This window comes from Lepisma saccharinum, chromosome 11 (assembly GCF_977018435.1).
Source record: "Lepisma saccharinum chromosome 11, izLepSacc3.1, whole genome shotgun sequence".
NCBI lineage: Eukaryota > Metazoa > Arthropoda > Insecta > Zygentoma > Lepismatidae > Lepisma > Lepisma saccharinum.
The window spans coordinates 62,522,304-62,548,672 of NC_139239.1; the positions used below are offsets into that span (position 1 = coordinate 62,522,304).

The following is a 26,369-nucleotide window of genomic DNA, read 5'->3' on the forward strand; positions in this document are numbered from 1 at the left end:
ATTAGCCTTACTGTGCATAAAGTGGACTTAAAACAGCAACTCAATCAATCAATCAATCTAAGTAGTGAAAATATATTGCAGTTGGCAACACTGCAGACAGGTGTGCGCCCGGTGCAGTTTCTAGTCGAAGCAACTACGTCATGCAGAGGGAGGGGCGTGCAGTTGATTGAATGAACGCACTGAGACCTACTAGGTATCTTACGACTGCGGGTACCCGGCGGGTTTTCGATACCTGCCAAGAACCATCTGGGCAGATGGTCAGTCAAGGTGCTCAAGCGAGGGTGTTGCGCAGGTTGCATGGCATTTCAGGAGCGATGTCTCGCGAACGGGTCTGCTCCAGGTCTTGTGCAGGCCTCTACATGTCACATGGTACTTGACTTTTGTTCGGAAAGTGGGCGTGCTACAGTGTGGTGAGTGCTTGTGAGCGAAATTGGGCAGTGTTCCGATATATTCATCATTATTGCATTTTTCGACCGGGAACCGGAGATTTATTTCCGTGATGTTCCGGAGGATGGTTTAGTGACCGTGAACAAGAAATGTGTCTAGTGCAGTAGACGATATCGCAGAAATGTATAGATGAAGTTGAAGCAGCAAGCAGAAGAGTGGGTTGGTGGGTTTCCTTTCTAGGTGTTCCAAATGTAATTTGGATTATTGCTCCGCTCTGACCGGAACATTTTTTGCAAATATGAAAATTTCTGTGGTCTTGCGAAGTGTCCCTTCGTCCCATCTCCGCCGGTAAGTACTTTGAAATATTAATTTTTGTTCATATTGGAAATGGTTGTTAGGTTAGGAGGGTTGCGTTACGTTGCAATAGTAATTTGACGTTGTTTTAAAGTCAGGAGTGTTATTGTTGTCTTAATCTTCATGACATAAACAGAAATACACGTGTCAAGAGTGGAAATTCGGAATAATATACATCTTAACACATAAGTACATACACAAACAAGGTGCATAATAATTGCTTTGCACAGACTATTACAATTGACCATTGCTGCCAGGCCAGTTCACCATGCATAATAATACATATTATGATACATACGGTAAAAAGGAGTGAATGAAAGTAGTCGAGTTTGTACTTATGCGGGCGATACTTTGGGATCAAATATCTCCGTTATTTGTGTTTTCCGCATGCTGGAACCACTTTTATATTACGTAAAACATTGAAATTTGTCGATTCAAAAATATTCGATGTAATTCTCGACGGGGTACAGTGGGTCAATTTAAAAGAAATCAACATAATTCCTGAAGGGGTACAGTGGGTTAACGGCCCCCACTCGTCTGCCACTTGGTAATTTCGTTTCTTCTACATCGTAACGGAAAATGCATATGTTCAAGGTATGTAGGTTTTGATGGTGAAATCATTTTACATTATTTTTAGAATTTGCATGCTTTTTCTTCGTGCGTGTGTAACGAAATTTACTTCCAAAGAAAGTGGTGAACGTGGTCCGGGATACGTTTGCTTTTACGATTCGTAAAAATCTATATTTGTTCAGTCATCTTACAATTTGAACATTTTATTTAAATACCGGAACAAATAATTATTTCTACCATTCAACAGGTTAAAGTATATGATACTCTTTTCGTCGCATGCATTGTTGCAAGGTTATCAACGAAATAATTATTGATTCTTTCGAAATAACGATTTATTATTTCGGATTAAGAATAATAATTTTCATTCGGTTGTTCTTCTTTGTATTTGGCCTAATTGCAACCGCGAGAACCAATTATGGTTAAACAAAATTAATTAAGGAATGCTTTTAAAAAAGCCCAATGCTGTCCGGAGCTTGAACCCAGAACCTTCGTTGCAAAACTCGTGAGTCGACCACTCAGCCACTGTGGCGGGTAAGAAAAGTAAAAACCAACAAATCAGTTACTAGTCAGTGCTGTATTTTTCGAAAAAAGAATCTGTTTAATTACAATTTAAACCAAGATATATGAACATTTTTAAGAGCAATACTTTCGATGGAAAATTCAAATTATTGATTCATTGCTCAACATTATAAAATTGAATCAAACATGGCTGTCCATGATAAAAAAGAAAGAAAAACAAAATATTCAATTACGTTGCTGCAGATTTTGATGTTGCTTGGAAATAAACTGAGGGGGGGATCTTAATATGGAGTTACAGGTCTCTTAGCCACCCAAGCCTTGATCTGTGGCATATCGAAGATTCTCATCTTCAGTTGCTGGAGTTCTGGGTAGCCCTCCAAGGCATTCTTGTCCACCATCGTTTCCATGGACTCAGCTGTTGCAGCAAAGTGGATATCAGCCCATGTCAGCTGAAAGGAAATGTCCGAAATTTAGAATCTGCGATGCTTAAATCGCTTCTTTACGAAAGTATCGAAAGGAGATGCTGCAGGAAGAGGCTTGTCCTGGCCCTAACATACACAGAAAAAAACTAATTTGTTTCAATTACCAAAACACGTTTGGTTGGGCTTTTTCGTAACCATGAACAAAAAATTTGTTAAATATGATTAAACTTTTGGGTAACTCTAAACAAATTTTCACGACTACTAAAATAATTTGGTAGTTGTGAGCAATCATTTGTTTGTCGGTCACCTATTTAGAAAAAAAAAGTGGTTGCCAGAAATTATCCGAACAAATACTTTCTCTCTTTATACAGTTTTAAAATGCGAGATAAATTGATAAATATTTAATATTATTAGATAAATAGTATAATATCTATATTATATTTTATATTACATATTATATTAATATTTTCAGATAAATTTTAATAAGTCGAACGGATAGACCTGTAAAATATATAAAGAAAAAGAGAATCACTATGAAACAATTTGCATAAATATAAAATATATTAACAAAAATACTAGTGTAGACGGACTACACTAGTCAGAAAACAAAGTGTTTAATATTGAAGCGTTAAACTTGCATTTAAGAAAGTAAAATTTCGTTTCTCAATTTAATTGGCTCAAATTTCAATTGCTAATCTTTTGCCAACTTTGGTATTGCTTCCCCGAGTTTTAAAACAACAGAGAAAATTGTCTTTTTTAAACCAAAAAAGTTAAAATATGATCCGTTATTTTCGTAATGCCTAATTTTAAACTTAAAAGAAAATACATGAATAATTTTGTTCATTGAATCCAATGTAACAATCACAAAACATGAAATAGAAATCTTGATAAATTTTATTTTGTAACTGCAATTGCATTTAATTTGTTTCCCATTTGAGAAAGACGAATGAGAATTGAGTCCAAATTTGGACTGAATTAAAAACTTTAGTCACTACAAGCACAGTTTTTATCAATATTGTCAGTTGCAAACAATGAAGAAATTTTTTTGTTTTTTTTAAATTATATTGTGTGTATATGAATGTGAAAAATAGTTCATATGAACTATACCTCTTGTATCAGTGTCAGAGAGCGATGTTACAAGAAAATGGAGCTAAATACAAGTTAATAATATATAAGTTATGTTTCTATTCGCTTACCCTATTCCCAACGAAATAACCTCCATTTTTTTTCACAACGTCATTGAACTTCGACAGGTACAAAGGGAAGAGATCTTTCACTATGGTCTGTTTCTTCGTCTCCTTTATATCTTCTTTCTGTTCGTGATAGAACTGCACCACCTCTGAAAATATGATATCTACATTGAGAAATGTATCCATGACTAGATTGGAAGTAATTACACAGTGCAAATTCGTAGCACAAACATGGTTGAATGAATTTTTTTCTGCCACAACGACAGGCCCACCAACTATGGCAACCAATTTTAAATCAAATTCACTAACAACAAAATAATATCAACAGTTAGGCAAGTGATGTCTGGCGAACCAACTTGAAATCAAGGCACACAACTGTATGAGCGACTAGAGACTTGGGAATATTTGATAACAGCACTAAACTTGACCTGCCTAACCGACTCACGCATGTATATAATAACATGAATAAACAAAATTTAACTTGCCTAACCTATTAACATGTTTATTCCTGTTATAGTATGCATGCATTTGTAGGTTAGGGAGATCAGGTTTGGTGCTGTTAGCATTTATCTCCAAGATGCTTATAAATAGGACAACTAGATCCTGAAATACTTGCTTTCCTGCAAGGCGTTACGTGTGTTGCCTATCTTATCTCCATAGAGTTAGGCCCTGTAGGGAAACTTGTATTTTGGGATCTAGGTGTATCATTTATTATTGCCGGTGACTGTACTTTGCTATGATTGAACTGTTATAAAAATGCATTGGAATATCAATCAATAGCCTTCTGAGAATGGTGACAGTGAGTCAGCAAAATCGATATGCTAATAAAATAAGAAGAGTTAATCACACAAGTTTTTGCAAATAAGTTTCCATTAGTAGATGAAAATTAATTAAAAAATTGTGCTTGTTTTTATTACTACAAGTTATTTATTATTTTCCTGTAGTTTACGGTTATTACAAGCATAAGAAAACAGTTTTTCTTTGTGACGTTTCAGGAGAACACACGCTCCTTTCATCAGACATTTATTTTCATTTTGACAACAATGGTTATAACCGTATCTTTAGTCAAAATGAAAATAAATGTCTGATGAAAGGAGCGTGAAACGTCACAAAGAAAAACTGTTTTCTTATGCTTGTAATAACCGTAAACTACAGGAAAATAATTATATAATTCAAGCAATGCGTACATACAAGAAAAAAAAAGTTATTTATTTTCCCTTTTAATGTCTTCATTGACATGTCTACATTGTAAACTCACTACATAATATCAAAATCATAATTTTAGTTGATGTGTGTGAGAGGAAAAAGAACGAGAGGAAAATAACTAAAGGAGAAAATAGAACAGAATTGGAACTTGCTGCCATGTGAGACAGTGACGTGCCCAGAAATTTCGTATCCTGTTTCTTTTTTCTTAGTAGTCAGTGCTATAGTTCTCCATGTTATCGTGCATTTAAAGGAATGTTGGTCTCTCCTTGTAGAAACCGTCAAATTTCGTCAAAGTTAGTTTTAACTTTACTTTATGCACTGATAGACTAATCGGGACTTTACCTACAGTTTAAATTTAGATTCGAACCACTGTGCAATGTGTCTCCAACGGGGATCGAACCCGGGATCCCTTTGATTGCAAGGTAACACCATCGCACAGTAATCCGGAATGAAAAAAAATCTGCCAAAATCAGGAGCTCGCTATTTGACCCCTAAATCAATACAAATGTGTAAGATTAGCAATTTTAATGAATAATTCACACTTTGAGTCCACAGAATTCACATGAGATTGATTATTTTGATTTTTATGCAAAAAGTATAATTTTGGCCTATTTCAATACACACTTGAAACCACAGTAAAACTAAACAATACACTTGGAAACGAAAATAATTTCCAGAAATAGATTAAATAATAACAAAAATAATTGAAATAAGGATTATAATGATAGTAATAAAATAATAATAATAATAATAGTAATAATATATGTGAGAAGTTGGTTGATTGATTTGATAATCGGGACTGGACCTACAGTTTAAACTGAGATCCGGACCACTATGTGCCTCCACAGGGTATCGAACCCGGGACTCCTTGATTACAAAGCGACGACGCTACCACTGCGCCATCGGGGAGGCCCAAATGTGAGAAGTATCGTTAAAATGAATTTATGAAATCACTTTCAAGATAAATTAATATCTTTTAAGGCATTAAATAATAATTATTTATTAGTTCCGATATCTTTCCTTCTTCCTTTAAATGCACTTTGGTTGTCAATGTGAGTTCCTTAGAGGTATTTTCCCGGCGAAGCTCTTATGTTTATCACCTTTTATTTCTGTCGCTACTTACTTCAAAACTGATTATCTACTTTTGGAGATTGCATAGAGTGAAGAAAAATCAACTACTAACACCACATTTTTGAAAAGTCAACTGAAATTATTTTTAAGAAAATTATCTTCTTTTCGGCAACAGTTTTCATATCCTTAAAATATTTTGCTGCAGCACCGCGATACATCAACACTAAAGGTCTTAACACAATCTAAGCTATACTTTTAAAATTCATAGAATCTAACACGATTGAAAAAAATGATTATTCTGATAATTTATTTACCAGTGAGTGTGCCTGAGGCGACCCTTCTCAATACCTTTCTAGTAAACACTTTCTAATGTCATAACCTTGCATCAGCTATGAGGCTTCGTTAGTTGCCCTCGCAGGGGTGTAGAAACATCGCCTGTGTAAATTTCACCCATACGCGCGCTCCTGCGTTTCAGCTTGGTATTTAAACATGATCTTTTCTCTCATTTTTATCAATTGTCAAATACAATATAGATGTTCAAAATGAATACAAATAGTTTAACCAATAAAGATATTGTTAATCAAATGCTTTAATGAAATTATAACTCGGATTTACGAAGTACTTTAGCTTCTGGGTAATATTTACACAGCCGAGTCTTCGGGGAAAATTTTAGGAAGGGTGTTGATGAGGGTTTTGGGAGGTGTTAGGGGTTGTTGGGGACGTTTGAATAAATTTTTGTTACATTGAACTACTTCTATATGTATTAAGCATCAGCCGATAGCGAAATCGGAGACGACCTATCCCTCTAGCGTGCGCACATGTGAACACGTTTGATTCAGGGTTGCCAACTGGCCCATTAACAACAGAGCACACGTTCACAAATTAGCTAAATTTGTCAAAAATAGCAAAAAGTAGCAAAACTTTTCTCCCGCGCCGTTTTCACAATACTTTAAAGTATCCTTTGCTTTAGAAATCGTCGCGGGAAATAGCGGCGAAACCTATGGTGCCTCAAGATAACTTTTGTATTTTCAAGTCAAAAATAAAAACATTATATTTTATTGTATTTCAAATATGTGTTCTTTTTCTGTTCTGTTCATTACTGAGAAGTTGTGAGTCTTCCTAGCACAATTATATTGTCCGGCGAGAAAATAATTGCTACAGCAAGTTTTAAAAATAAGTACAAAATATAGTCCGAAAATTCCATTTTCACGAACCGCCATTTTGAGGCCCGAAAACAAGAACAAATAATAAATTTCGAGGAAATATTTATGGCAGTTTCATGTCCCATTTAGTTGTTTACAAAAGTGGTAATGTTTTATCCCCCTACCGAAAAGTCAAAATTTCTATTTTTGCCTATTTTTTTCGAATTCTGGATCACTGTTCATCGGCGAGCCTTGCTTCTTAGCTTGGTCTATTATTTTATACTCTCTATAAATGTATACTGGTATACAAACCATTCCCAAGATCCACCATGGTATCCACTAAGGCGTCAATTTGCAAGTCTTCAAAATCATCTTTCCCAGTCAGCTTGTGTTTCTTAGCCAGGTACCTCTCGATGGCTATGGTCTGATTTACTGTCTTCCCTTCTATTTCCAACAGAGGGAGCTTTCCATATGGCGTACCTGGAAAATGAAGACTATCTATAAAGCCCTAAACTATTTTCAGCATCTGTATATACCTAGCTACACGATGCGCGGTGAGGAGAAATTTTGTCGTCTTTATGGAATCAATAAGACACTAAAATTCCTACAATTTACGAAGGAGAATCAAATGGGATCAATTTAATTTCGTTCATTATTTAGTAGATTTTGATGTGCAAGAAAACGTAGAGTTCCACAAATGTGTGGACACTTTTACCATGGGCCAATTGCTGATCTATGTATGTTTTCAAGACTAAGTTAGTGCCTCTTTACCTCCAAAAGAAGCTTTGAACCACTCCGAAGGTCTTTCACCCCCCTCCCCCCCGCATCTGTCTGCGAAATGAAGCCATTGTCAAACTTCTCCTATACACTCGCAAATTTGACGGCGTGGTAAGCATGTAGCTGTAGATATATTGATTTTCCGGAGAATTTCTATAAGTTTTAGGCTTTTAGGGTGCAAATGTGGAGAAGGCTTCATGCCATCTTTAAAATGACAAAAATGTTGCTTTGAACCTCACTTGACCAGTCTTGCAGCCTTGAGGTCGTTTTGTAACAGTCCATAGCTCATGTAAATTTGAGCTGTATACCGCATGTCCTATAACTTTTTGCTGGGCTTGTAAGGTTTTTCTTTGACTCTCCCCCTTATACCGTGCGTCCATTTCGATCTGCAGCCGAGAGATCGGGAGAAGCGTGGCGGGCGGCACTGACGGAGATGCCGACATTTGCGGCCTGAAATGCCCGCTTATTTTTATGGACATATGCACACATTTATATAAATATTGCAAAACGAGCACTAACCTGTGTTATAAGAGTATGGTTTTAATTTTAGTAGCTTAGTGACTGTATGTGCCGATGATTTTGACACGCCCACCTCTTGTGAAACACGGCGTAGAGGTTTGTTTGGAGAACGTTCTAACGCTGCACCAATATCATCGAGTTTTGCTTCGGTTAGAATCCGTCGTTTTTGCTTAGGTGTTTTAAAATTTAACGATACAGTTTCTCGTAATTTAAGGACAAGATGTCTAACCGTATCTCTGTGTGGAGTTGAAACGCATGGGAATTTCTGTACAAATTACCTACACACGTCTCGACACGAGTTTGTTTTCACGTAGGTACGTGTCATACATAAAAAAATCTTTGTTCTAACGTGAATCTTGCGGCTGGCATTCCAATCGTCTCACTGACACGTCACACATACACACTACAATAACACAAACAAGTAACTGCAAGTAACCAAGAATAACACTCTTGCGCACAGTACGAAATTAACACGCTCTTGGTTTACATTGCTCGCCACTATATTTACAACTCTGTCTTCATCTAGTCGCGAAGGAACAAAAAACTCGAGCTCGGAGATTTCGGATTGCAAGGAAGCTCACGAACACTATTGACTTTTAACGGTTTCTTCTACAGCGTAATCTTGATACAGTGTTGCACATTCAAAACCTCCAAACGATCCCCATCGGCACAAAACTCTTTCAAGGATATAAACTTAAGCAGGACGTTACTGGCCAAAACTATGATTAAAATGTTTTATTATCTGTGGCTCTTAACATCGTTTCTAAAGCGTATTTTTTTGTGTATATAAGAGCAGAACTTGGATGAATTACAGAAGAACTTTTGCGTGTTATAACACAGGTTAGTGATCGTTTTGCAATATTTATATAAATGTCTGCATATGTCTATAAAAATAAGCGGGCATTACAGGCCGCAAATGTCGGCATCTCCGTCAGCGCCGTCCGCCACGCTTCTCCCGATCTCTCGGCTGCAGATCGAAATGAACGCACGGTATCTAGCTATTCCTTTTTGTCAAATAGATAGGAAATGATAGAAATCAACAGACAATACGAGGTTCAAGTGTTTCTTGTGTTTTTAACAGCACAGATTGTAAGTTGTGTGGAAATTGAGCGTTTTTTTTTCAGTAAGTTCCTAACGGCATTTACTTCTGACTGTACATGTGTCACATTAAAGAAATAATTCAGTGGTCCAGTTGGTGATCTAACTGCCACGCTGGGGGACCAGGTTTGATTCCTGGGATGGGCGATTTCATGTTGGAATTCCTGACAATTTCTCTGGTTAGAGCACAAGGATACCTGGTGACAACCCGGAGAGTGGTGCTGACCACATCACCTCCACTAAGGCCGAGATTGAAAATGTCTGCTTCCCACCTACACACACCTCCATACAGAGAAGATAATTTTATTTTTAAAAAACTTTCCCAAGGTAATATTGAAAGAAAGAGAGAACATTTTTCCAATTCCAAATAATTTGAGAACAGTATTTAAAATGCAATTGTTAGATTTGAGTTACTTTTAGGGTTTAAAAAGTAGTAGAAACGAAACATTTCACATTATATATATATATATTATATTATTTACATTTAATGCAGTAGGTATACGTACTTGGTTTCATTTCTGGCCATTTGGCCTTTTGAACCCTGAAGTCCTCGTAAGTGTCTCCTCCCACTGCCATAATGAATCTGATGGGTTCTACTCGGCCACGGAGATTGAAGTATGTCAGCTTCATGGACATTTTTGATAGTCTGAAAAAAACAATATTAGTTAAAAGGAGTATATATATTTCTTTACTATTATTATAAGTTTTGAGAAACCGATTTTAAGTATGTTTGTTCTTTAAGTTTGAAAAATACAGACAATTACCCAAGGTAGGAAATATATAATTGAACAAAATAAAGACATTCACTTATTGTTAATTAGCCAATACAGACTGATTTTTAACATTTCTTATTCTTCCTATCGATATGTTTCTGCAATGCACAAAACGTAAAACTAAATTTTCTAAGAAGGTATGTTCATTTCTATCAAGGGTAGCTGAAGATATTTATATCCACCAATTAAATCAAAGTGAAACGTTACAATTAAAATTATATTTGCTTGCTTATTTTTAATTTAATTAATTACAGGATTCGTATTTAAGATATACCGAAAATAATATTGTATTCATGGTAGAAGATGGAAAACTATAAAAGTGAAAATCTAGAAAATAATGTAATTTGGCCATCTCCTTTACAATTTTTGTGCACAGAACTATTTTTAGAACCATAGAACCTCTTATAAAGTTATCATGAAGCTATTAATTTTATTTAGAAGCAAGTATATATGTCGGATGACAACATTTGTTGAAAGGAAACCGTAAATATGGGTTAAATCCTTTAAATATAAACAACATGCAGAGCTTCTTATTACTCTAGTGAATAACGTTCCATTCAAAATTATGTCCAGAAACAGTTTTTCTGAATGTCAATCCGCCCTCCCCCCTCTCCAATGATATCATACTTTATGTGAATTTATTTCACTCGTGGAAGTACGTCAAAATGTTTTCCCAAATAGTCTTGCCGCAGGTTAATTATAACATTGCTATAATCGATTTACTGGTATGACAAACTCAACAAAACGAGGAAAAAATTGCGAAAAAAGTGCTAAAGAAGAAACAGTTTTATAGCTCTTTACTAATAGGCCTATCTAAGTTAGAGTTATTACAACATTATGATGAAAATGGCCAATTAATATACACATACAATGTCCACAACAGCTTAAGACTTTCTCAAATATTCATTATAACTTTCTTTAAACTCTCGAAGAGTTTGGAACACAAAAATTTAATGTTCAATGATCGTTCTTTTAAACTTGAAAATTATGTACTATGTACATATAGTAAATCTATCCGTTTATATTCTTCAATAACTATTTCCCAATGTTCAGTAACGTTGAAATTTACCCTGCACATAGGCATCACAAGCTAAGGTCTTGTATTTTTTGTTTGTTTGAATTTGGATTCTTGTCAGCAGCCATATTGGAAGTTTCCAGAACTTTCATTGAAGACGAAATATTGAATTTTTTTTCTTGGCGTAGTTAACCAACATGATTTACTGCTAAACTTATTTAGCTGTATATTTGTGACTACCTAATAGTTCACTTAATTGTATTATTTAGAAATATTATATTACTCGGATAAACTTACTTTTGCAAGTAATATCAACAGAGAAGAATGTATCTGGCGAGGAATCACAGCAAGCCACTATCGTATTATATTATAGTCACAGAGTGGCCAGATAATATAATACGATATATGCAATACCTACGTCATAATTAACTCAATGTTGTCCACTCTTGTTTTCAGTCGATACTTGACCTAACCAAAGATTCTTCAAATGTGTTATACACTCGATCTGCAGTATTGTATCTAAGTGTTCTACAAGGCATTAACGAAGGAAGATATATTGCACAAAATATACAGTATCATGCAGATAATCTTCTGCTGCTAGCAGTGAAACAACACTTCAATTTACATGTCAGTAACTTTCGATTCTGATCGAATCCATTTTAAAAATTTTACATGTTTTCACTGCATATTTAAAGTAATTTTTTTTAAAAAAAATAATGTTAATGAAACAGTTTGCTACCTAGTAACATCAAAAATTATAAGAACACCTCAAACATACTTCAAAAGTAACAAGATGTGTGACATATCTCTGTTCTGTGGCAAATATAATACAGGGTGTCCGGCTTAGACCTTTAACATTACAAAACAGTATAACTTTAGTTACATTCAACTTCAAATTAAACTTATTGTTTGTATGGGACTGGCAACTGTGGCCATTTGCGAGAATCACCAGTACTTCGAGTTGACATGACGCGCATGCGCGTGTAACGCATAAATTCCAAGATGGCGGAGTGGACGGTTCAGCAAAAAGTGTTCAGCGTTCTTTCACTGGCATCAAACGAATCTGTGAAGCTTGTTCTACGTGCTTTTCGGCGTGAATTCAATCTCCATTCAATGTCCCTTCCTATTTGAGTATTGCTACGTGGGATAAACAACTAAGAGAAACTGGAAGTGTTGTGTCGGTGCGCGGGAAGTACGCGAAGCGGAAGGTATCAGAGGAAAACATTGAAGTGATTTGCACTGCATTCACAAGAAGTCCAAGAAAATCAATAAGACGTGCAAGTTTAGAGCTCAACATTCCTCGGTCTACTATCCATGATGTTGTGCACAAAAGGTTACGTCTACGGGCGTACAAGATCCAGTTAGATCAACGAATTTATCCTGATGATAGACCTAAAAGACAGACGTCTTCGGTAAAAATGTTAACCGAAATTGACAACAAGAATGCTTTTCTGGACAAGGTGTGCTTTTCTGATGAAGCTGCATTCCACACGTGTGGCAAAGTTAACAAGCAAAATTGCCGTATTTGGAGAAGTGACAATCCTCATGAGTTTCGTGACATTATGAGAGACTCGCCAAAAGTTAATATGTGGTGTGTGTTAATGAAAGAAGATAATAGGCCCGTTCTTCTTTGCTGAAGAAACAGTGAAAGGAACGAATTATTTAGACATGCTTCAGCATTACGCTGTGCCTCAAATGCCTCCAGAAACCATTTTCCTTCAAGACGGAGCCCCGGCACATTTTGCTATCATTGTACGAGAATTTCTCGATGAGCATTTTCCCACAAGATGGATAGGAAGAGGATCTAAACCACTTGCTTGGCCTCCGCGCTCGCCGGATCTTTCCCCCTAGACTTTTTCTTTTGGGGGTTTATCAAGGACCAAGTCTACAGTATGCCCGTCGAGAACTTGGAAGATCTGCGTAACAGAATTCGTCAGGCGATTAACAATGTGACCCCTCAAATGCTAGTGAATACATGGACGGAATTGGAATATCGGTTCGACATCTGCCGTGCCACAGGGGGGAGGGGGGGGGGCTCATATCGAGGTTGTGTGAAGTGCTGGTGCTGGGACAAAAAATGCATGAGTTTTTCTACCAAAATGTAAATTTTGGTAATAAAATTGGGTTTCTCTGCAAAATTATGCTCTTTTGTAATGTTAAAGGTCTAAGCCGGACACCCGGTATAGAATTAGCTTGAAACAATGATCTAATTTACTTACATGCAATGTCACACTTCTTTTTTCATTCTTCCTAATTAAGTACTTTGTAAATCCCCAACCAGATTATTCCCACAGATTATGTATACAATATAATCACATGGATCTCTTCTCACTGAATGGGAAGTATATCACGCCATCTATGGAGGTGAATGAGGATAATTATGATGTTAGGGGTAATATTTCATTCACTAATATTTAAGAGATTTAATAGCTTGTTTGTAACTTAGAGAGTTGTAAAATAATAATTTTTACAGATTCGTTGATTTTCCATTTTAGTACATACAAATTCTCGTTTCTAAATAAGATTTATTGTTTTTAATATAGATTTATCTCAACATTAGAACAAATCATCAACCAATATTTGCTTTCCAGCATTGCTAAACGTGGAATAACACTCTAACACGTCCGTCATACAATGTGATTTTACATGCATGCATGCTCTGATAAAAGAAATTGGTCAAACTGAGGATTTTTTCTTTAAATCTCATTTGCCAATCCGAGGAAAGTCAACACGTAAGAAACTTGTCAATGGCCTTAATTATTTCAAAAGAAAATGCAGGGTAGTTCTAATTTGGGAGGATTTTTTTAAAAAGCGTGAAAAATCCTTGATGCCTTCCCTTCCATTGCCCTATTTGCTTAAAGTAACCTTAATACGGATTGTTTCTCTAATTGTTCGGATCCGCAGAAGAATCGAAAGGCTTGTTTTTTTTGCAACGGAGACCTTGGCCTAATATCCGCAAACTTCACCTGATTTCTCCGCCTAATTTTCTCTGCAAGGTTTTTGGTCTTATTGATCGAAATCTGTCATTTTGGTTCGAAAACAAACCGCTACTGATTGAGTGGTCGTTGCTTTGGAGGAAGGCGGTTCTAGATGTTATCACAAGTTTCTCTAACGTGTCGTGATTCAGTTTCAGAAGGTGTTACGACTTCTTAATTAATACTATTGATTATTACTTATCTTTCATCATGCACTAATCTGTCTATCTCATCCGTTACAAGTGAAGGTCAGCAGTGAGGAAAGTGAAGCGTTCAATGAACCGTAAAACAAATAGAAAAATATTTACTGGAGCATAACTGAAAGTGCAGAGGCAACACGTGCATTGAGCGATCAAATTTTAACACTAATAACAACAGCAGTTAAATAAAATGTGATAGACAGAAATAAAATAAAGCGTAGCAAATATCATGGTGTTTTTAGACGAATTTTCTAACAAGTCTTTGCTGCCTCAGACCAAAGTTCTTGGAATATTGAAACTGATAATAACTGGCTTCACTGTCGTCATAGTGGAACAAGGTCGTATTTTGGAATTTATTTACTTAAATGATTTTTTCTTTTAATGTTGGTCTTACTATCGTTGATGTCCGAAGCAACCAACCGCATAATTTTAACCAAAGCAAATGTTACAGTGTGTCGCATCCACGTTGAATTCCCGGGTACTGCTGTCCGAAAGGCAATTTCTTCGTCGACACAACTCAATTGGGGTTTTCTACGCGGTTTCTGTCCCCCTTGCGGTTCCAAAAGAAAGCAAGAAATTGCGGACAGTGCGTCATTCAGATTTTTACATGTATGTCACGGTTCAGTAGACAATATAATACGTATTTTTTCTTACACAGATTTGGATAGGCAGTTACAGCTGAAATATATGTGAGGAACCTTATCCATCTTTTTCACTCGGCATTTTTATGTCCTTGTACACATTTTTTTCGAATCTTTAGCAGTTTTTTGGTTGAAAGACAACAGCTGTCGTGTATTTAATGAAGAACTTCGAAGAAAGGTTTTGCTACGACATAAGAGAATTTCTTCCAAAGGTATGGGTTCCGACAACTTACACGAAGAACATTGTTTTGGAAAACCTACAAGGTTATAGCCGAGCAAAGACAAAACCCACAAACACAGGGTTCCGATCATAACGCCTTGAGATTAATGCAGTTTGTTAGCGTGAAAATTTGGCTGGATCGATACACAACGGATTAAAGCACCTAACTTTGCACAGTGCATCTACACCGCATGTGGAGTTACATGTATAACTTAGAACTGTGAAATATCAACATTTCAGTACTAGAAGTAAGAATCTCCTAAGTTCTTGCTCATAGAGGCACCACTATGTTTGTGCTCCAACAGCTAAACATAATATTTATTTAAATCTTTTTATCAAAACTGTCTTGTTCTGTGTTCGACTGAAGTGGATGTGCGCGACCTGATCTACCGCCATCTTAATTTCTTGCATTGATCTCTTTGACGTTCACTATCTCGAGAACCATTGGACTGATTAGGCAATTTTAGCGACGATTGATTTGAGTTGAAGCTTACAGAACGTAGTTTTTAAAAATATATATATTATATTTAATAAATTACTCTTTGTTTATTCAATATAGAGGACGAAATTAGAAACAATAATTGCATCTGTTCGAAACCGCATAGCTTTATCGGACAACAAGTTCAGTAACTTTTCAAGGTGTAATTTATGAAACAGCTTTAGAAATTAACGGAGTTACAGCTGTTAAAATGATGGTATGTATATCTTTGTAAATGTCGTACAAGGAAAAAACAGTATATTTCAGTAAACACCCAATCTGAAGTTCGATGCTAAGTATAATCTAAAATGAATATAAACAAGTCATGTAAAGCCACAATGAAGAAAACATGGTGGCTAAAAGTACATGGAGAGATAAACCTCACTACATTGTGAAACCTGTAGTTGATATTATATAAGCGTCTGTTCCTATTATCATTATTATTATCATCATAATCATCATTATTGAGATAGAACTGGTAAAAACTGAGTCAGCACCAAACCTACGCGTGAAACGTTCATGTGTATTTATTAGAAACATAATTATGGCACTATTATTCTTATTTAATTCTTTCTCCTCATTTCTTGGCATACACACTTACGTTTCACAATAATGGAATAGCCTTGAAACTGAATATTAATTAGTTTATTCTTTGTACGAAAAAAGTGGGAATATAAACAAAATGTCCATCAGCTATTCATTGATTTCAAAAAAGCATATGATTCGGTCAAAAGAGATAAATTATATAATATATTAGTCGAGTTTGGAATACCTAAGAAGCTTGTTAGTATGATAAAAGTATGCACCAGTGAAACAGAAAGTAAAATTCGTGTGGGTATTAATGTGTCTGACAAATTTACAATTCATGATGGGTTAAAACAAGGAGATGCATTATCTCCATTGCTCTTTAATTTTGCCTTAGAATATGCTGTTAGGAAGGTAAAAGAAACTAACGAAGGACTAAAATTAAATGGTGTGACTCAGTTGTTAGCATATGCAGATGATGTAGACTTATTAGGGGATGATATAAATACAATTAAGAATAATGCTAAAATATTTTTCAAAACTGCTAAAGAGATGTGTTTGGAAGTTAACAAAGAGAAAACTAAATATATGCTTACAGGCCGAAACCAAGTGTTAGGTAATAATCAAAATCTAATTATTGATAACAACTCGTTTCAACCAGTTTCCAAATTCAAATACTTAGGAGTAATATTAACAAATGAAAATTATATTAAAGAGGAAATAAAAAGTAGGCTTAATTCAGGAAATGCATGTTACTTCTCTCTTCATAAACTTTTGTCTTCTCGTTTAATATCTAACAAACTAAAAGTTAAAATATACAAAACAGTAATTTTGCCTGTAGTATTATATGGGTGTGAAACTTGGTCCCTTACATTGAAAGAGGAACATAAATTGAGAGTATTTGAAAATAAGATCCTTAGGAAAATCTTTGGACCTAAAAGTGATGAGGAGACAGGTGAGTGGAGAAGGTTACATAATTTAGAACTACATAATTTGTATTCATGTCCAGATATTATTAAATCAAGAAGATTTAGGTGGGCAGGCCATGTGACACGAATGGGAGAGGAAAGAGGAGTTTATAGGATTCTTCTGGGAAACCTGATGATAAGAGACCTGTAGGAAGGCCAAGACGAAGATGGAGGGACAACGTTGAGATAGCCCTAAAAGAAATCGGTAGGGATGGAAAAGAGTATATAAATCTTGCTCAAGATATGGACAGATGGAAGGCCTGTGTTGCTGCAGCCATGAACCTTCTGGTTTAAGAAGGCTAGAGAGTTAGTTAGTTAGTTAGTTAGTTTTGTACTGTATAAACTACATTTAACTTTTCTTATTGCATAAAGAAATTAAATATTTTTATTTTCTGTTGGTTATTTTTTTTCTTTTTACAGTATTACAACATGAATGTGAATATAATTGTGTAAAAATGCCAAACTACTTAATTTAATATCCTTTGTATGGTTTTTCAATTTCTTTTCAGTTAGCGTAAATACTAGAAAGTTTACTTTGACGATTCATTATTTCAACAATTAACTTCTTATGAAAATAACAGAACGTCTCACTTCCGTGATTTGTCAATGCCAAGCTGCAAATGCTAATATATCTCATTATAGTTAAAGTCACGGTACATTACCACAAAGAAGTCATATTTCCTTGATTCTTAATGCGCACTGTAACACGCATTTCTTGATCCATTTATTAACATGCGTTGATTCTGCACGCAACATTTTAATAAGCTGTATTCTGAGTTAATTAGTATTTGCACCCCCCCCCCCCACACACACACACACGGCAGAAGGTCTCAGTGTTGAAGGGAGTGCTGAGACAGGGTTGAATGTCAAGAAAGGCAAGAAGAAGTCAATAGGTAGTCCAAGAAAAAGTCAAGAAATTATGCTTCTGGTCAAGAATGTTTCTATTTTTTTACAGTATAGTAAATTTACATCGTTCGAGTTGGTATTTTAAGTCCATTTTATTCACAGTAAGACTAATTGGGACTGGACCTAGAGTTTCAAGTGGAATCCGAACCACTATGTGCCTCCACCAGGTATCGAACCCGGGACCCCTTGATTACAAGGCGACGACGCTACCGTATTTACATTGTTATATACCTGTACTGATAAAATTGATATTTGGAAATCTAAAATTGTATTGACTTGTGGTTAAGATTTGTACACTTTGTTTCTTAAGAATATTTTTCTTGTATGTATGAAGTTTCGTAAAAATATTAAATAAAGTAATGTGTGGGTTTCCGAATTGAGGATAAAGTCTGAGGCTTAAAGCAAGTCTAAATCTCTTGTTATAGTACAGCTTCAGTTTTCATCTTAACCGGCCTTGTGATAGGAGGTTTTCATTGAATAAAAATATCTATTATCTTCATTTCCAACTATACCTAAGTAGGGGGCGATTAAATAAAAGGGGGGAGTCAAGTAAAAGGTAAGAAAAAGTCATGAAAAGTCAAGAATTTTGGATTTGTTATTTTGGTAGACATCCTGTGAGAGGAGTTTGGAGGTTAAAACTCTCACGAAATATATTCGAAATAGTTATACTAAAAGTTTCATTTGCCGTTATTTTACATCCTGTGTGTTGGGAGGAAGGGGAAGGAATTTTACTAGTAATGGAGAAAAGTTGAAGAAAGGCTTATTCATTTAGCTGATTTACTAGTAAGTCCAATTAAAGAAATAAAGTACTTTAATGAAATAAATATGTTTTTATATATATTCATTTTGCTGTAAACCATAGCTGCCTACAGCTTCGCATAAAACAAGTCAAAGTTTACAGCTTCCGAAATGATAATTGAAACCTAAGCAACGCAATGCCCAAAGCGTACTTTGAAATCTTTTTTTTTTTTTTTTAAGGCGTGTTTACTATCGTAAAAACTTTCTCCGAACGAACAATCGCAGACGACGCTAGTTTCCCTTTCATCCACACATACTTCTACGACTCGCTTAAGTAATACTTGGAAGTAGGCTGACTCCAGCGTAATATCTTCATTAAATGTTTCTGCAAGCGTCCTCAATTTTGGAGGCTTATTTCTCCTCCACAATTGTGAAAATGAACAAAGACGTCACTTTCTTGGTGAATTTGCTATTTTTTGCATAATAGTTTCTGGAAACGGATTTTACGTCATGTTTCTTAGTGAGTGGTATTTGATTTCATGTATTTTATTATGTGATTGGAAAAGGTAGATACGAGTATTCGTGACTTTCTTACCAGGAATATCTGTAAAACATGTTTAAAACAACATTATTCACAGACACGCTAATCCGGACTGAATATACAGTTTAAAGTCTGATTCCAACCCGGGGCCTCTTTGTGACAAGGGGGCAGGGCTGTAGTCGAGAGCATACGCTGTATATCTTCTGGTTATCATTACTTCTGATACAATGCCTTTTACTTTCGTTTCCTCGTATTTATTTGTGCAATTTGGCCATCACTACAGTGAGCTTTTTACGGACACATACTTATGAATGCACGTGATTTCGGCATAATGTTGAGAAGCTCCATTAGTTCATCAGTTGCAACCTAAGAAATATGCGAAGATATGATTGGACAACTGAAACGATGCAAATGACTCTAATTCAAGAGTTTGTTCAAAACATTCTAGTGATAAGTGAGGTGACGTACCTATCAAAATATAAAAATTATTTTGAAAAAGGGCCATATTTAAATGTATATATATATATTTAAATGTGGGGAACCATAAATTATAGATAATAGCTAACCATAAATGTCGTAACTTGGCCTGACGAACTCGCTAGTTTTGTTAAACTCGAAGGTTTATGGCTTCAGCAACGCAAGCCTTCCATCTGTCCCAATCCTGGGCAAGATCAATCCAATTTTTTCCATCCTTCCCATCTTCGACTTGGCCTTCATACAGGTCTCTAACCATCAGGTTTCACAACTTGAATCCTGTAAATTCTTCTTTCCTCTCCTATTCGTGCCACATGGCCTGCACATCTATCTAATCTTGATTTAATTATTCTAATAATGTCTGATTGGTTGGTTGAATTGCATTATTTTATATTTTACTTCGCCTTTTGTGCCACTTTTGGCAAATTTTCGAAAATGAGGATGAGTGATGATATGATGAAATTGATGAATGGACACTCACAGACATCCATGCCCAGGCCAGGATTTGAACCCTGGACACCTGACGTCGTAGAGCGATGTGCTAACCACTCCGCCACGAGGGCCGGCTAATAATATCTGAATATGAATACATATTATGCAGTTCTTGATTTGATTTGATTTGTTGTTTTAAGTCCACTTTATGCACAGTAAGGCTAATCGGGACTGGACCTACAGTTTAAAGTGGGATCCGAACCACTTGTGCCTCCACCGGGTATCGAACGCGGGACCCCTTGATTACAAGGCGACGACGCTACCACTGCGCCATCGGGAGGCCCCGTATTATGCAGTTCTAAATTATGTAACCTTCACCATTCACCTGTCTCCTCATCTCTTTTAGGTCCAAATATTTCCCTAAGGATTTTTATTTTCGAAAACTCTAAATTAAATTGTAGATGGGCCCTCACGACGTTTAGACTTGATTTGGTAATTGATTTGGTAATTCTGCCACTTTTGGCTAATCGAGATGAGAAGATGAGTGAAGATATGATGAAATTGATGAAGGGACACTCACAAAGACACCCATGTCCAGGTCGGGCTTCGAACCCGGGACCTCTGGCGTCGTAGCGCGCTATACTAACCACTCCGTCGTCGAGGTCGGCTCCCCCAGGTTCTGTTATTCTCGCACCTGATTACACCCCCTGAACTCACCCTTCCTAATTCCCTGATTTAAAATGTTGTTTTAACTCCTGACTAGAGTAAAGAGAGGAATGAATTCATGCTCATCGTCGCGATTAACTTTAAGGAAGTTGAAAAGCGGAGTTGAACTACAAACAAACAAACAAACAGAGACCTGTGTTCAGCGTAAATGCGACTATCTTCACTAACAGGATATGCGTAAGAAATTATCTGGCTTCCTGCAGTCTGAGATCTCCTTTTATTTTTTCCTGTTTTGCTTTCCGGAAACACCTTAAGGTTTCTTGTGACGCACACAGCAGAAAAAATATTCCTTGAAACCATAGTCCCAGCTGCACCGATAATTGCCTGCAAATTATCTACAGGTTTTTTTTTTATAAGTTGATTTTGAATCCCTTTCACTCTCGTTTCCACATGCCGGAAGACTTAGAAGCCGCGAAGATATGCTTTGAGGCTGTGCGCGATTTACGTACGCGATTTGCCAATACGGTACAACTGTTCCCAACAAATGCAATTTGTTTTACGTAGGACAGAAACTCTTGGAAATAATCTTCATTTCCTAATTCTTTATTGTCGTTATTCCAGACCAGTTGAGTTTTCGCGCTTATTTGTTAGTCTATTTCAGAGTTAATCTTTTTGGCGTAGCCAGAGAAGGGTGTAACAGCCTTATCGGTGATCGATACAATTTCAACAGTATGACGCATTTCTGTTGAAATTGTGGTTAACGACAAACCTTTATGTTGAACTCTTAAAAAATGTCATACGCTAGAAGATTGGATTATGAGAAAAAAGCAAAATGTGATAATGAAGATATTAGGTTATTGCAAAAGTTAGTATTATTGAATGCAACAATTTATAAGTTACATACTATATATTTTTCAGTGTTTTTATGCGATTATCGTTGATAAATCATAATATTTCTGGAAGTGTGTAGGTTTCTTAGATCGATGAAGATAAACATTGAAAACATATCTGAATTGTGTTATTTGTGAAAGTGAAACACATATATTTTTCTCTGCACGCGTAGAGGTTAGTGTAAGTGTTAAAACAAAACCTGAGAAGTTCGATGATGGGAAATTAGCTAACTTAGGACATTTACACTCAAGTCTAAAGGTTCGTGTCAAGGGGTCACCGGACTCCTCCAGAAATTTTAGATAAATTTTCTGGAAATATTGATCACCGTAATGATGATATTTGAAAAATACTTCATGATATTATTTTTTTTAATTTCAGTTTAGAATGTCCAACAATGGAAAAATACTACAATTGGTGTGACTAATTAATGTGATATAAGCTTCTTCCTCAATCGTAACGTTCAAAGATAATTAAAACTATACATGTTGAATACTTAGAACCGGATATTTGATTCCCAGTCTGGGTGGTATGTACAGTCACAGGCAATAAAAATGGGACACCTAAATCCTGAATACTCGCTTTCCTGCCAGGTGTAATGTGTGTTGCCTAGCTCTTCAATAAGTGTATTTTACACAATAATAGCAAATTGTCAGTGGCAAGTTCTGCCAACATAGAGTTAGGCAACACACACAACACCTTGCAGGAAAAGTAGTATTACAGGATTGAGGTGTCTCATTTTTATTGCTAGTGACTGTACACAGCAAGACAAGAAACTAGTGATATTGAACCAACAGGCACCACCCAAAAACTTTAAAGAATCATCATCCAGAACGAGTAAAATAATTAATCTCAAATCCAAGGATGTGTCGGAAACCTCGTGTCACCTGGTTCAACGTGCTTTAAATTAATATGACGTCACCTGAGGATCCCGCGAGGATCGTTTCGAAGGCTGCTGTTGTGTTTTCACAGCCTCCATTTTCCGTCATATTTCACTATGTGAAAGGGAATTAGTCTGTGCTTCAGGCCTCGCTTGCTAACCTTTGTTCGACAACAGGCGAGGGAAACAAGCGGCTTAATTGGCTGGGCTGAACACTAATTGAGCTCAACACTTACGCCGTGAGAGCGTACAAATTGTCAAGTTCACTTAATTAATTAATTAGGGGACAATGTTGTCACTTTCTGTGCGCTTCCATTTCCGATGTGTAGGAGGATTTCACATGACGTCAGAGACAGTGCCTTCGCCAAGTTGTTGTTGCCCAGTTAGATTTCAGTCGCCTGCACTAGTCTGTTTGGCTTCTTTTTAAGTAGTCAGTCGTATATTTTGTCATCATTTCCTACACTTCTTCTTCAGGAATTCTGTACTATGAGGGAGGGTTGACGACAACAACCGTAGACACAATGTGCTTTTTGCAGGTCGCACGTTGCTTGCATATTGCTTCAGTGCAGCTTCACTCTTAGCGAACTGTTACATCGAAGCGACGAGGGACAAGTGACGGGCGACAAGCGACGAGTGACACGCAGCACGAGCACCGAGGTGACAAACGTGACAGTTCCCATTGAGTCTGCAGAAAAGCATTCTCTGCGCATGTACAACTAGCAGACCGAGGCGACGCTATTGAGAAAATGGCCCAGTCCGAACAACACGAAGGCTTTCAAATTGTGCGTGTCGCTTTTGTTTGAAAGCTCCCTTAGCCCACTTGCCTTTGTTTGCACAAAGCAGGACCAAGATCCTGGCGACTCAGTTCCAGAATGCAACAGGAAAAAATAAGAGATAGGTAGATACAGAGAAAAGAAAGAAAGAAGCAGAGGAAAAGATAGAAGCAAAAAAGAAAAGAAGGAAAGAAGCAGAGGAAAAGATAGAAGCAAAAAAGAAAAGAAAGAAAGAAGCAGAGGAAAAGATAGAAGGAAAAAACAAACGAAAGAAAGAAAAAAGCAGAGGAAAAGATAGAAACAAAACCGAAAATAAAGAAAGAAGCAGAGGAAAAGATAGAAACAAAACCGAAAATAAAGAAAGAAGCAGAGGAAAAGATAGAAACAAAACCGAAAATAAAGAAAGAAGCAGAGGAAAAGATAGAAACAAAAAACAAAAGAAAGAAAGAAGCAGAGGAAAAGATAGAAACAGGATAGAAAAGAAAGAAACAGGAAAATTGAGAAAGAAACAGAGGAAAACAGAGAAAAAACAAGCAAAAAATTGAGAGGTACAGAGAAACTGAGGTAAAGAAAGACACAGGAAAAGGATATATATATATAATAAGTCTACACACACATATGTATTATTAAGTCCGCTATATGCACAGTAAGGCTAATCGGGACTGGACCTACAGTTTATAAAGTGGGATCGGAACCACCATCTGCCTCCAGCGGGTATCGAACCCGGGACCCCTTGGTTACAAGGCAACGACGCTACCACTGCGCCATCCGGGATGCGCTACAGAGCAAATGAGAGAAACAGGGGAGATAGGAAGAAACAAACAAGAGGATAACGAGAAATAAACAGAGGAAAAGAGAAAGAAATACAGAGAAAAGAGAAACAAACTGAGGAAAACGGAGAAACGAAATAAAGAGAAATAAGAGAGAAAGGAGATAATTAAACGGAGGAATGGAGAGAAGCAGAAACAGTGCAAGACGTAAGAAGAATCATTCTATGCCAAAAGTTCATGTTCTTACTTTACGAAAAATTCGATTTGGAGTAGTCCTCTGAAACGTAGGCAAGTATCGTTTATTGACGTAACAAGCTGAAGACATTCTAAATGACCGTTTCTTCTAAAGACTTCTTTGCGTGCAGAGACCAATAAAAAAGCTGAGCCAATCATGATATTAAACTCACCATTATGACATAGACAAACCACGACAGAAGTTTAGGTAGTAGGCTAACATTAATCCCACACATTATCACATCAAATGCTCATTTTATTAATTCCATATATGTAATTTATTTAATTACGTGTGTATTGTACAATTAATCCATTATATACTAATATAACCATTTAACTTTTACGATAAATATGGACACAACCGAGCAGAATAATTTCTTTTGAGAGATAAATACAATGAGTACAATAAACTCTTTGAGAATGACAATTGGATTTGGAACAAATAATTCTCTGGGCATCTCTCTTTCACGAATGCCCTTTTTTTTAGTTAATCAACATTTGTGGACCAATACGTCCAAGCTCAGAAGGAAAAAGTTTTATAAAGTTACCTCTATAGATCAAATTATTGATAGCTCTACCCACTACCATCTATCGTTGGACTTATGTATTGGCATTTTTATTAACAGATACAGTCCAATATGTACTAGTGTTTATTTAATAATGCTGTTAACAATAAATTTACTATGACCTAGTTTAATAACTAATTCTAGTATCAGAGTTATCACACCAAACACAATGATTGGGGAACGAGTACTGTATCCCACTGTAAAATAGCCTTAGACTAGAATTTTGCCAACCGACATAGCCTACATGACAAATTTAAAGAATGTTTTATAGTTAGGGGACGGATTTGTATGTTAATTACATATTCTATTCCTTTCTAGATACATAGCTTGAACAGGAAAATGTCAACGAATTATATAACTGATTTTGCATAAGTTTTATGTTGCATATTTATATTTACTACTTTACTTTACATAAAGCAACATATTTTGGTAATTTTTTTCCCAACTTGGTCCCTTTTCCTACATTTTCCATCTCCGAAACATGAAGATGAAAATTTGTAGCTCATGTGATGTCGTATTGCATAATCAATGAGTATTCAAAATTCTAGCTGAAAACAAAAATAAAATAAAATAAAAACGGGAACTGCGATTTATCGAAAGATGCTGTGAAGTTTCTCTCCCCCCCCTTTCTGGTTACGTATTTTCGTTTCGCTTTTAGATATAGGCAAAGCACCTAGAAACTTGGCATCGGTGGACAAGAAAGCTACTTTCCTGTACGTAGCGAGTTACACAGTATATTCCCTTGTACAAAGAGTACAAAAGTAACTATGTATTTTCATTCCATTCTTCTTTGTGTAGACGCTTTTTTCACAATTTGTTACGAAAGTTAGAAAGAGCTCTCTTACATATATACATAATAATAATAATAACCCGCAGCGCTACAGCCCGTGAGGGCCTTGACTTACCTACCGACTGCTGGTCTCCCTCCCACACTGTTCCTCCGTCACCTGGTGTAGCGTGGAGATCTTAGACCAGTATTGAGGTGACGGGTGGTCAGCCCGACGAACCCCCAGCCGTTGTAGGTCTTCTCGACCGGATTACCGCTCACTCATTCGGAGCTTGCCAATTTCCTCACGATGGTGGGTTGCCACCGGCCCTATACGTAAACGATCTCAAGACGAGTGAACGCCTTAACCCGCTCGGCTACGGAGGAGGACTACATATATACATATTCTACAATATTTTGCGATGTGAAAAGTAATTAATAGTTGACAAAACTGGTTTCTTAAATATGTACACGTTGCTGTGCTTTTTTGAGTTTATAAATTTGATACAAATTTAAATTTGAACAAATCATGTCCTTAAAATTATGTTGAGTATGTCCAAATAAAGTAAATATTAGCAGAATTCTTGAAATTGCTTGGATAGTCGATTATTATTAATATTGCATATTCTTTGATAATACATATTTAGCTACATATCCTTTTGATAATACATATTTAGGTACATAT

General features: G+C 36.2%; 1 protein-coding gene across 2 annotated transcripts; it reads right to left on the bottom strand.

Annotated features, from left to right (window-relative positions):
- Positions 1-1,866: 1,866 nt before the first annotated feature.
- Positions 1,867-22,210, bottom strand: LOC145995280 (glutathione S-transferase-like). Of its 2 annotated transcripts, none has more exons than XM_083131869.1 (5): positions 22,192-22,210; positions 9,762-9,901; positions 7,174-7,341; positions 3,449-3,591; positions 1,867-2,279 (listed from the first exon to the last, which is right to left on the bottom strand). In XM_083131869.1, exons 2-5 carry the CDS (start codon positions 9,889-9,891, stop codon positions 2,112-2,114), a joined length of 609 nt encoding a protein of 202 aa, XP_082987995.1. In that variant the 5' UTR covers positions 9,892-9,901; positions 22,192-22,210; the 3' UTR covers positions 1,867-2,111. The 2 variants fall into 2 exon arrangements, with proteins under 2 accessions (XP_082987995.1, XP_082987994.1); XM_083131868.1 differs by lacking the exon at positions 22,192-22,210 and adding an exon at positions 11,341-11,416.
- Positions 22,211-26,369: the final 4,159 nt, after the last annotated feature.